Raw genomic sequence first — 12,028 nt, 5'->3', positions numbered from 1 at the left:
GAGAGCAATATTGGATTATTTATATTTTAAAATATTAATGTGTGCTTTACTGTGTTTATTGGTTTTATACTTTTATATTTATATATACTAGGAATGTACACGTGCGATGCACGTAGGTGACTAATAATGAAAAATATAATCACAATAATTAGATAATGTTTAAAGNCATTCATTTGTCCTATATGATTAGTTTGATTCAAATTCAGTTGTACTAATAAAAACTATGTCCACACATAATGGATGAAATTACAATCGGCAACCAATGACAAAAACGCTAATTCGAAAGCCTAACCAATGGAATTTATCAAGAAACAGATCGGACCAATCGAATTACTAAAGCCCAATTTAGGAAACGGGTCTAGCTAATCGCTGGACTATGGTTAATGTAAATTGCATGAAAACATGCTCATTGGGATATCGTTACAATAAAAAGAAGTGTTATATATATAGACACAAAAACTCATGTTAGATAATCTTCAATGTCAATTTTGTGAGACGGATCTTATAATTGGATCATTTATGAAAAAAATATATTACTTTTTAGTATGACAACACATTTTACTTATTTTGGCAATTTTCTTGGGTAATGAACTATTTGGTTTAGTTAACTGTAAGTTCACTGACATTACCCTTCCAATATTATTTCTGAATGTCGGCCTTGTACTATTAATTTCTGAATTAATATATAATCTTAAATATGTCTATCTAACAAGATTTTTGTCCTAAGTACACTTGTATGAGGATGAGCTGCCCTGTGTGGTATCCGAAAAAACAAAAAAAAAAAATTTATTCAAGAAGATTTATCATTATAAATTCGCTTCATAACTAACGATGGAGTGTACATTATTCCGTAACTAAAATCAGTACATCCAGTTATTACTACAACATGATTCAAGAACTATATATTAGACATAAATTTAAACATAGATCAGTCCTCCAATCACGAAAAAACATCAGAGAAATCGAATAATGGAAGCTTTATTTAATGAAAAAAATGTATTATTTGAAAAACCCTTTATTGGAATTAGAAGACCAACGAAGCGAAGAAAATATGCTAAGTAGAACCATGGAGACAAATCCGGCAAGGAGGATGCCAGTTGAAATGTTGGCCATGTTTAGGAATTTCTTTCCTTCGTCGCTGAGGGGAAAAGCTCTTTTAAACTCGCACGATATGCCGAAACCAACCCCGACTCCCGTTGCCAATAGAAATGCTGTTACCTGCAAATTATAGTTTTTTTTCTCCGTAATTAATTTGATTATCGTCGAAATGCTGGTACGTACGACTTCATGTGTCACTAATATATGACGACATGTTAGCTCTCGATGAAAATTTCGTTAAACGTACATGCAAATTTAATATCAGATTTGGCGAATAGGTGACGAAAAAACTACTGAGACTAACTTGTAGGATCAAGTTTTTTGTAAATTTTCCTACTATGTAAACAAAATTTGTGCAATTTTTCAAAAGCTAGCTAAAGTTTCACACTTCAAAATTTTCTTCAATCATTTTGCATATGGAATAATATATAGTTTGTCATCATGTTATGTATATATATATATAATTGGAATTTTCTTTTCTACCTAAACCCAAACATTTTCTTTTTGTCATACTAATCTAGCTACTGATGAAAAATAATTTATACATTCAATATTTTATTGATTGCAAAAATTAAAGAAGATTTGTTGACCTTGTCTCCATAAAAGTCAAACTCTTGGAGGAATCCGTTGCGTATGAGCCTCTTCTCTTTAGCAACATTATATATTGCAAATGGAATTTGAACGAGTGTATAAATAACTCCTATGCCACCAACTGCGACTATGTACCTATTCAAGTATAAAATCACACTCAATTAATCATTGAATATTTCTCCACAATACTTGATAACACAAATTTTTTTCTAGTTACCTATAACCGATAAAGTCGTAGAACATAGCTTTAGAGCCATCGTCATCTTTGGCCTTGTTGATGACCATAACCACGATGGAGGCAACCAACGCTAAAAGAGTGAAGATCCTCAGAAAAAGAATTGTGTTCAGCATAGCCCGGCTAGCCATTAGTGCTCCCAAGTCAAAAACTGGTGCGCGCGCGTGTACGTGTGTGTTTTTTTCCCTGAAGTGAGAAATGTAACCTTAGCTTATTTATAAACAAATTAATATATGTCGTGATGAATTATAGTTCTTGGATATGCCGATAAAATCGAACGCGTTTAGGGAGATGCTGCTGCAGCTGGCCACGGACAAAATTAATATTATTCGGCTAGACAATTTTTAAAATTCAAATCTTGTCCATGAAGCAAGAAAAAGAGAAACAATGAAGTTCTGATGTTTTTTTAATAGTAAAAATGGGGAAAGAAACAAATACCAGATGACACAAGATGAAAGAGGACAATATCACATCCAAATAATTAGTTGGTCAATAAATAAATACAAGGACAATAAAGAAAATAATACAGACTAACTAACATAGTAATTATAGTAGAATATTATATTAACATGTTATTTGCAATAGAAGAGGTGAATTGTTGGTTAATTAATTTCTAAGAAACATACTTAGGGCGCGCATTCGGTTAATTTGGTTGTTGATCGAAATGAATTTTGTTAAACCAAATCGATTTTTTTCCTAAGCAAACCTAACATTGAATCTAACGATACACGCACCACAGGCTTGTGCCGTATCAACATCAGACTGTGAAATATAATAGGTCCAACCCCCGTATGAATGACCTTCACATATACTTAGGACATTCAAAAGCTAAAGCGTGAGGAAGATATATATTTTCCCAAAGAGGAGAAAATTTAAAATAATAAGAACTAGCTGGACCTGTGGACTGTTCAAAATTTTCAATTAATCTGCAACTGCCTAGACAATTAATTATTGGCACTTCAACCCTATGAGATTTATTCTCTTCTTCCGCCACTTCCGTTTCCGAAATCTTCTACGTCTCCTCTTCCAGTTTCAAGAGTCTATCCTTATCAAATTTCTTTATTCTTCCTTCACTAAGCATCCTAATTGCTTTTTGTTCAGACTCAACCACAACAATATAATGTCATCACCGGCCATTGGAAGCCCCTTTAACCCTTCGATCTCGACTGGCATTGCTGGTGTAGCCTGTGGAATCACTTTTCTTGCCATATCCTTAATAGACTTAATTAATTCTTCCCCACTCGCAACCTACAACAACATGCTGCCCACAAACTAAGGTCCCCGCCTTTACTATTGCAGTAGCCAGTAGACCACGCCCCTTATCCTGGCCTTGCCTCAACTACATAAGCTTGGGCAGGACCATCAATTCGTGCTTTGCTTGGAGGCTAGTAGAAGTTTGTCGGAAAAAAAACTAAGAGCGAAAAAGATATCAAGGAGTAGGAACAAACAGAACTTGGGGCTAGTAGAAGTTTGTCGGAAATTCCATAATGTTATTTCAAGAAGTTTAGTTACGTTATTGTGATTAGAAAATTTTAGTCTTCTACCGTATATACTTTTTAGGTTGTAAAACTTGGATTCAATATTATGATTTTTAGAGAATTTCAGTAACATTATAGGCTTAAACATTCTCAAAAGTTTCATCTTGACTCTTCGAGGCGCGGGTGTGACATAAATGAATTCAGTGTATTTGAAAGACTCGCCTTGCTTCCAAGGACCAAGATATATATTTTATTTATAATTGATTTTTAAAAATACATTTAAAATATTAGATTGCGTTTCTCACTTATTTCCAATCACCCTGATTTATAAGAATAACCCTGTTTTTAATTAATTAGTTTAGTATTTTTGAAAAGATCGTTAAAAAAATTATCGATAACAAAAAAATTGTTAAATATTAACATGGATAAAAACAACAACCGAATCATGGTCTTGAAAATATTACCCAAATAATTTTTTAATTATAAATTATATAAAAGATATAAGAAGAAAACAAAATTGATCATAGCGAAAAATAAAAAATAAAAAAAATCATCCATCTCACTACCCAGGAAGCCGAGAGGTTTCTGCGAAGATCTTCGTTACCTTTTCGTAGAAAAACCAAAACAAACAGAAAAATCAGAGAAAAAACATTACAATATAATAAATTAATGGGCAAAAACGTGCAATATACGTACAAATACATCGAACGTGATTGATATATTTGATACAAATAAATTTATCTTAATCTTATCTACTTTTAAATCATCATATCACTTATCATAAACACCATAATTTTTATAAAAATAAACTTTACATATTTTATTTTTAACAGAATCTCTAAATTTTATATCATATCTCTATGTATAAAGTACGTAATCATTAACATAAGTATACAATATTATTTCTTAAAAGTGAGGTTCTTAGATATTTAACCACCCCTAGAACAACAACAAACAAATGTCAAAGCAAAAACAAAAATGAGTAGGTCTCTTGTGAGACGGTCTCACGAATCTTTATCTGTGAGACGGGTCAATCCTATCGATATTCACAATGAAAAGTAATACTTTTAGCATAAAAAGTAATATTTTTTCATAGATGACCCGAATAAGATATCCGTCTCACAAAATACGATCCGTGAGACCGTCTCACACAAGTTTTTGCCAACAAAAATATTCTAAATATGAAATTAAAAAATAAAACTAGCTAGATAAACTTTATTAAAATATGAAATAAAATTTAAAAAAATTCAGTCAAGTTAAAAGAGACGAAAATCTATTTAAAAATACTGTATTTTACATTGTGAAAATATACTAAAAACACATCATCATCATATTTCTTAATACAAAATGGACGTATTCTTGGCGACCGGTGAAATTCAAACTTGAGAAGATGATTGGTAACAAAAAATTATCATACGTTAGCATGAAAGTTTTTTTTAAAAAAATAAAAATAAAAATTTGTGGGTAAAACAAAAATTGAATTAATCGTGTTGGTAAAAGAATGTCAAAATTTATGATCTCAAATTGGGTTTTGTTGAAAACTCGAAAGGATTATTTGTCAACCTCTTATGACTTAATTATATAAATTTTATTCGCTTTTCTCACCAAGAAAAACGACGCAACACGCAAATAAATCAAGATGATTCTGTTTTGAACTCATATAATGCACACACACTCACAATTGCATGCGTAATCCGACCTAAACTATACATACTTTGCATCAAAGCCTATCAATTTGATATAGTAAAATAATTCCTTAAAAAAAATATCATTCCCTTGCACTTACGTTCATATATATTCATAATTTCCCCGTCAATGAATCCCATATTAACTCACAAATTCCACAAAGAAGACACTTCTTGGACGGTGGACTTCGAAACGCAGTCGGCCTCATGGGGCTCAAGTATAAAAGAGCTACACGGCTAACGAGTCGATCTTTGCACGGCTCATCGTCGTCGACATCTAAACACGACGTTCTCGGTGTATCCACCACATCTCGTAAAGATATATAATTTGACGTCGATTCATGATTTTGACTCGAATGTCTATTGCTTTTACGGCTGCATGTTGCTGTACTCCTCGAAACTTCGGGCGCAGTTGGTTTTTCTTGGCACATTGTTCTCGAAAGTGATTTTTTTTTAATGAGCCTGGCTTTTTTAGATTTATATTAGCTTTTATAATCTCAGATGTTCTTATTGAACTCGATATAAAGAAATTTGACGTATTTTACTAGGATTTAATCTGTAGAATTTAACAGTATCTTATACCTAAATTCTTTGGATTTGTTAGTATCTTTTTAAGCTTAATCTTGAATTTCAAAGCTTGATAAAATCAAGGATAACTGGAACATAGCTGCCACGATTCTTATAAACGCAACAAACTTAAATTATTTTATGAGTTATTTTTCAAAAAACCAAATTTAAAATAATTATCTGATTGATATGAAAATCACTTGTAGATAAAATATTGCTCTACATATCCGTCCGTTGTTTGAAATTAGATTTTTAAGTTAGAAGTAAATTTAGTGCCTACTTTATCCCATCATTCTCTACGTATAACGAAAAATTTCAAATGACAGTGTGAATCTATTATATTTATTCAACATAAACCAGGTCACATAATAAGCGAATATTACATATACGAGTAATATGTTGGAAAATTTTATGTTTAATGAATGAAAATTAAGCAAATTAATCAATGTGTTTGATTGGAAAAATTCGAAACGAAAAAACGATACTTAATGAACGAATATTAAGTTCGGCGGTTCTGAATAAAACTCGAAAGAGTTTATCATATGTTGAAAGAAACTCAAACGAGTAGTCAGAACATGTAGGGGACAAAAATCAAAAAAAATAAAATAAAATTCGTGAACAGTGACTGGCGCGCGGCTGCGCGCGGTTCCGCGCGCCCGAGCCTGCCGAGGGCAGGAGCTGGCGCGCGGCTGCGCGAGTTCTGCGCGCAGCCGCGCGCGCCTGCCGAGCGCTGCCGAGAGCGCTCGGCAGCGGGCGCCAGCGCGCGCGCGCCTGATCGCACCCCTTCGTGCTGTTTTCGTGTCCCTTCGATTTTTCTTGTATTTTTTCATTTCCTTGGCATTGTTTGATGATTGTGGTCAGTTACAATGGCCAAGGGACACCCTTATGAATGAAAGCTCATGTCTTTTCACATGAAAATCATTAAATACATGATTATTCAAAATCAAAACATACATTACATCTTTTTGCATCTCCTTCTTCCTACTTCTAAAAGAGAGAGTTTCCTTCATTTCCTTGTGAAAGAACTTGAATATTTGAGTGCTCATTATTCAATAGTTGTAGTTGTATCTTGAGAGAAGATTGCCACAAAACTCAAGCACATTGTGAGGGCAAATTCTTCTTAAGGAGAAAGTGTTCAACACTTGACTCTACAAAGCCATTTCTTTGTTTTCTTCTTGTTTTCTCTCACATTTTAATACCCCAGTCAAACATAATATACATACATTGCTATTGAGGGAACATCGTCTATTTCCGTGGCCACACCTGCACTCTGTGAAATAGGTTACTTTGAACGTACTGAAAATAATTTAGATACCTGCATTCTCGTATTGTAGCCTAGTTTAGTTATGTAAATGCTAGACGATTTAAGGGCTCCTTGGTTCAAGATCAAGTATCCGGTTGTGTTTTATTCATCATGGCGTCGACTACAGAAGTAGTTGGTGGTGGAGTTTGGGCTTGCAGAATACTGCTGCTGGTCATGGTATCATAATCTTCATGTAACGTGTTCAAACTGTTCCAGTCGATTTCAGCTAATATTCAGAAGTCATGGAATGCAAGGAAAAATATGAGGAAAAGAAAGAAGAAATAAACAGATGACTAAGGATACGTTCTGTCCTCCACATGTCGGTGATGCTCACATCCGCATCAGACAATAGCCAATAATCAGCAATACTCTACGAAAACATGAAACAGGAGCTCAAGAAAGTCAATATTTCATGCTTCCAGACATATTATTGAGCTCACAAGTATAATCATAGTCCATGAAAGATAGGTGGATCTTGTATGATAATATTTTATTCTAATCAATTAATATGGTTAATTTTCATTGGACTTACGTCAATATATGGCACGACATTCATGATTCCACTCACGAAATCATGTGATGTACTTGCATCTGAGCATATTCTTGGAGCTTCTATTCCCTGCAATTCGACATTGTTTCCTATGTTCTCCTCTATTGGAGGTTGTGTAGATGCATTCTCATTAACATTTGAAGTTTCAAGGATGCTCGGTTGGGGCTCGACAGTATTTATCACCTCAAAATTATCCTCGAATTGACTAAACTCGAAATTAAGAACAAAACAGAAGCAACCAAAAACAAAAACAAAAAAAACTCGCTTCAGAACAGAAGCCAGAATATCAAATTTCATCTATGAAACCGTGAGCAGTTATTAAGATAGGAAAAAATTATAAAAATGAAATATACCTGACAAGGTAAACATCTATGCGCCCCATTGTGCTTCGAAGAACTATTCTGTATCTCCGCTGTGGATAATCAACAGCCTATGACGAGTGAATCAGTACTAAGTTACGTGCACAATTACAGTAAACTATCTCATATCTGGGTTACAATTAGCAGAGGAAAGGAAGTAAAATAACCTCATCTGGATCAGGGACTTCTAATGTGGTTCCATGTGGAGCTTTAATGGCTATAAGAGTTTGATTCTAACGACAAAAAAATTAACCATGTGTCAGTATTAATAGACTGTCAAATTCATCTGGTTCAACCAATATAATAGCTATACCTGGAAGCAAGGTAAGTTTTTTATGTCATCTTCTGTGACAAAAAGCCACCTAGAGTGATGGTAAAATAAAGGAAATCAAAGTAATTTATTTTTTGTGGAATATTAGAATGGAGTTTTACCTCTGATTGTTTTCATCTTCACTGAGGCCCCTCAATCTCTCCTGTGTTTCTCTGAATGAAGATAATTTATCAGAGAGGATGATTAACCACAATTAGAAAAATCTTGTTGATGCCATAGAACTATAGACACATAGGGTCTCACCTTATCCGTTCATCTAGTGTGCTGTCTTCAAGTTTTAGATTTTCTACTTCTCTCTGAAACAAAGTAATTTCAAATAATAAAAAGGAATGCAGAAAAAATATATAATGTATATTTTTATGTAATACCTGTAAACCAGAAAGACTCTCGTCATCTTCTCCAGGTCTCGAGCCGTCTAATCCCCTATTTGACAACAATACTCATAAGCGACGCTGATTATCATAATGGTGGTACTCAAGGGTAAACATGATGCTAAACTGAAAAACACTTCAACCAAATAAATAAATATTTGATGGTTGCTTCCATACTTCCACTTGATTCTGTTTTTGAGTTTCTTTTCTATGAGATCAATGCCTTCGAGAACATTAGTTATATCATAAATACGCCTCTTCTGTACCTGTTGAAACATAAGAAACTTTCAAACACTATGACTTATGGCATGGCAAAAAAAAATGAAACATCGATTTAAATAATATATTCACCTCTAACATCGCTGCAGCATTATTCAAATCAAGAATACCATTTTCTGCATGCTTAATAAGATTAATGAACTTCTTTGTTAAAAGACCTGAAAGGAAAAAGTTATTTTTTTTAGATTTCACCATGGATAAAACAGAGGATTAAGCAAAGATTTTAAATAAATCAAATAATTACTAGATGCAAATACATAGAACTGAAAGGATTGAGTAGAAATATTTCTGAAATTGACTGATAAAATTCTATTACCTAATGAGCTATCATAACGGCATGGACCAACAGGTGTGAGATTGTTACTTCCCAGTGATGGAGAACCTGCGTAAATATGCGATCAGAAACTACAAACTATCTTTCTCGTTATTTATTTGGACAAAATTCAGAGTACCAAACATCACATGAGATTAAAATAGTAAAATTCACCAATAATTGACAATGGAGTTGAGAACCTGCTTTTCTAGACTTCGTCGTCCTTGGAACCTTTTGGGCCCTTCCTGCTTTTCCAGATACAGGAGTTCGAGAAAGACCTTTGTTGGTGCTAGAATTTCCGGGACCCAAATATTGCTCTGAAGATTCCACTTCACAGTCGGCCATTCCACTCTTCCGCTTCAATGACTTGAGGAGATGCAAAAACATGTCACAGACTCACAGTCACCAACATTTATCAAATCCAGCAAACAAGTAGCAAGTGCAATAATTACAGAACCACCGTGGACAATACTACATCATGTGCTTTCTGTGAAACTCAAACACATATTTAGGACGACTAGAGCTGAAGAATCAGAAGAACTTAACTCAGTCAAGCTTTTCAAGTGGTGAAGCTAAAAAGAACTTTTGCCATAACTTTAAGGCTATCAAAAATTAAAGCTTAAAAGCAACACTAGCAGGATCACATTAAGACATCACGATATACAGATTAAGTGAGGGAAAACGGTTAATGAACTTCTTTGTTAAAATCATCATAACTGAAATTATATCCATTCAGTTGCGTTTTACAACTCGAAGATAATGACTAATTCCAAGGTCATTTTATAACACAACCAAAGCAACTCTATACAATTTATTTCAAGTAATGATGGAAATGGACAGGTAACATCCATGAGGGAGGATGTAAAACATGTGGCAACATTAAACCTGTAATAAAACACAAACCTTTTTTTAATGAAATCAGGTAAACAATCGGTCGAATCCAGTTATGAGTCAAAGAACCCACCGAATAAAAAATTGCATGGTGAGAGAAAGAGAGAGATAAATAGTCATCGATAGAGCTTCACAACACAGATATTATCCAGTAAAACCAAAGAAAGCAACTTCAGTTAGCTTATAAATCAAATAATTAATTCACCACAGACACCGAGATTTCCTTGAATAACAAAATTCACTTTGCAGTACGCAAAAATCAACAATCAGTAAACATTCAACTCGCCTAAAGATTTACACCCAAAGTTCAACATCATTCATTCATCTGGAATCACTCAATTCATAAAATCTAAGCACACAAAAAAACAAATCAAGAAACAAAGTTAATGACAGCCGCAATTCAACCTCAGTTTTCCTTTTAACTACATAAGTAATATCAAGGACAAGCTTGCTCACACAACCGTAATTATGAGATTCGAAACAAAAACCGGAACACTCACAGGCGGCGTATTTACGACGACAACCTCATCAAGTTCCTGATTAGCCCCGAGGCGAGAAGAATTTTCAGCCGCGAAGTGCTGGTAATCGCCGCCCCTTCCAACTCCTCCAAACGGAGGCTTCACGGAAGTAAAAGGCAACAGTTTTCTAGAAGACTTCTGCTCCGATTGTCGCTCTTCCTCCATGATTAGATCTTTTCTCCAGGTGACAAATGGAAGTGGGAATTGAAGTAGATCTGTTTTGGGTGAGAAGGAACAAAAATGGAAGGGGAAAAGAAAAGGAGGGAAGAAAAGAGCTGTGGGAAGAAGAATGGTGGGGGGGTTGATTTGGTTCGGATAGAGAAATGGAGGGAAGAACTTGCCATTTATTTTATTTTTATTATTGCAAACTACTCGATCTAAATATTTTATAACTATTTACATTTCTCTGTATTATATGTTTTGATTAGTTTAAATTGAAAATTATTACCACATTGAATTTCTAAATTGGACTTAAGATCATGTGTGAAGAGGTTAATGTCACATGTAATAATACATTTCATATTGTTTCGGAAAGAAAATAATTTTTTTAATTAACCGTCCGATTTCACAAAATATTAAAAAATACATTATTTGTAAGAAAAATATCGAATTAGATTCTAAATTGACGGGTTACATGATCTACATAGTTATACACAGTTTTCGAACGATTATAACGTAAAATTCGCTATGGTGGCAAAATCGGGGGAAAAAAAGGATCAAAATACATGTGAAAAACAATACAAATCACTTGTAAATTATACAAAAATGGATTCTGGAAATGTGATGCTGTGGGGATGCTCAAAAGAATTTTCCCTGTTGGGGAGATAAATCTATGAATGTTACCACTAAAATTATCAGCGATAAATCAAATAACTCTCATAATTATAAATTTTGAAAAATTAATTACACGTGGGCAATGTCTTAAAATGGCAATACAACTTCTTTGGGCACAAGCTATTAATTAACCTTTTATTATGCGTGCGTTTTTTTACCTGTACGGATTGTGGTTTGGCGCCTTCCATTTGCGTCGTTAAGCTGGCTTTCTGTTGGGCCACGTTGGTCTTCATGATTTCTCAGGAAACTTGGCCCGGTAAACCTAACCTTTTGGTATTGGGCCTGTTATGTTTTGATGGACTGAGCAATGAGATTACTGGCCAAACCTTTGTAGGTAATTACATAAATAAATGTATATAGTACATTTTTTCTTGTGAAACAATTTCATTGTCTTTTTTCGATCAGACAAATAAGTCTGATTCATATTTAAATTGAGAAATAATAATTTTAGAATAAAAAAATTTCGTTAATTTGATGTTGTTAGAGATATGTCTCACGAAAAGTAAATAAAATTTCTATGAATAAAATAAATTTGTTTATTTTAAATTTTATTGCAAAATAAAAAAATATAGCCAAATTATACCATTTTAAAATTATTACTGAAATTGAATTAAATTCAGATATA

At 33.6% G+C, this 12,028-nt stretch overlaps 2 protein-coding genes across 4 annotated transcripts; both read right to left on the bottom strand.

Moving 5' to 3' along the window:
- Positions 1-939: 939 nt before the first annotated feature.
- LOC140969227 (CASP-like protein 4D1) lies at positions 940-2,162 on the bottom strand. Its single transcript, XM_073430509.1, has 3 exons — positions 1,907-2,162; positions 1,689-1,824; positions 940-1,218 (listed from the first exon to the last, which is right to left on the bottom strand). Exons 1-3 carry the CDS (start codon positions 2,053-2,055, stop codon positions 1,000-1,002), a joined length of 504 nt encoding a protein of 167 aa, XP_073286610.1. The 5' UTR covers positions 2,056-2,162; the 3' UTR covers positions 940-999.
- Positions 2,163-6,678: 4,516 nt separating this feature from the next.
- LOC140969241 (transcription factor E2FB-like) lies at positions 6,679-10,900 on the bottom strand. Of its 3 annotated transcripts, XM_073430536.1 has the most exons (15): positions 10,552-10,900; positions 9,502-9,526; positions 9,361-9,423; positions 9,164-9,229; positions 8,920-9,005; positions 8,746-8,834; positions 8,566-8,620; positions 8,441-8,493; positions 8,299-8,349; positions 8,180-8,228; positions 8,034-8,099; positions 7,861-7,937; positions 7,490-7,712; positions 7,261-7,327; positions 6,679-7,183 (listed from the first exon to the last, which is right to left on the bottom strand). In XM_073430536.1, exons 1-15 carry the CDS (start codon positions 10,732-10,734, stop codon positions 7,041-7,043), a joined length of 1,296 nt encoding a protein of 431 aa, XP_073286637.1. In that variant the 5' UTR covers positions 10,735-10,900; the 3' UTR covers positions 6,679-7,040. The 3 variants fall into 3 exon arrangements, with proteins under 3 accessions (XP_073286637.1, XP_073286636.1, XP_073286635.1); XM_073430535.1 differs by having other exon boundaries at positions 6,680-7,183; positions 7,861-7,919; positions 9,361-9,526; XM_073430534.1 differs by having other exon boundaries at positions 6,685-7,183; positions 9,361-9,526.
- Positions 10,901-12,028: the final 1,128 nt, after the last annotated feature.

This window comes from Primulina huaijiensis, unplaced genomic scaffold (assembly GCF_012295235.1).
Source record: "Primulina huaijiensis isolate GDHJ02 unplaced genomic scaffold, ASM1229523v2 scaffold40277, whole genome shotgun sequence".
NCBI classification, from domain to species: domain Eukaryota; kingdom Viridiplantae; phylum Streptophyta; class Magnoliopsida; order Lamiales; family Gesneriaceae; genus Primulina; species Primulina huaijiensis.
Note: the sequence above shows the minus strand (reverse complement) of the source record. Positions and strands in the feature narration are given on the sequence as shown.

Coding starts and splice junctions, on each gene's coding strand:
- LOC140969227 (XM_073430509.1), bottom strand. CDS start 2,055: ATGGCTAGCCGGGCTATGCTGAACACAATTCTTTTTCTGAGGATCTTC. Junction 1,825..1,906: donor TACGACTTTATCGGTTATAG/GTAACTAGAAAA, acceptor ATACTTGAATAG/GTACATAGTCGCAGTTGGTG. Junction 1,219..1,688: donor TTGACTTTTATGGAGACAAG/GTCAACAAATCT, acceptor TATAATTTGCAG/GTAACAGCATTTCTATTGGC.
- LOC140969241 (XM_073430534.1), bottom strand. CDS start 10,734: ATGGAGGAAGAGCGACAATCGGAGCAGAAGTCTTCTAGAAAACTGTTG. Junction 9,230..9,360: donor GACGAAGTCTAGAAAAGCAG/GTTCTCAACTCC, acceptor ATATTTACGCAG/GTTCTCCATCACTGGGAAGT. Junction 8,494..8,565: donor AGAGTCTTTCTGGTTTACAG/GTATTACATAAA, acceptor ACTTTGTTTCAG/AGAGAAGTAGAAAATCTAAA.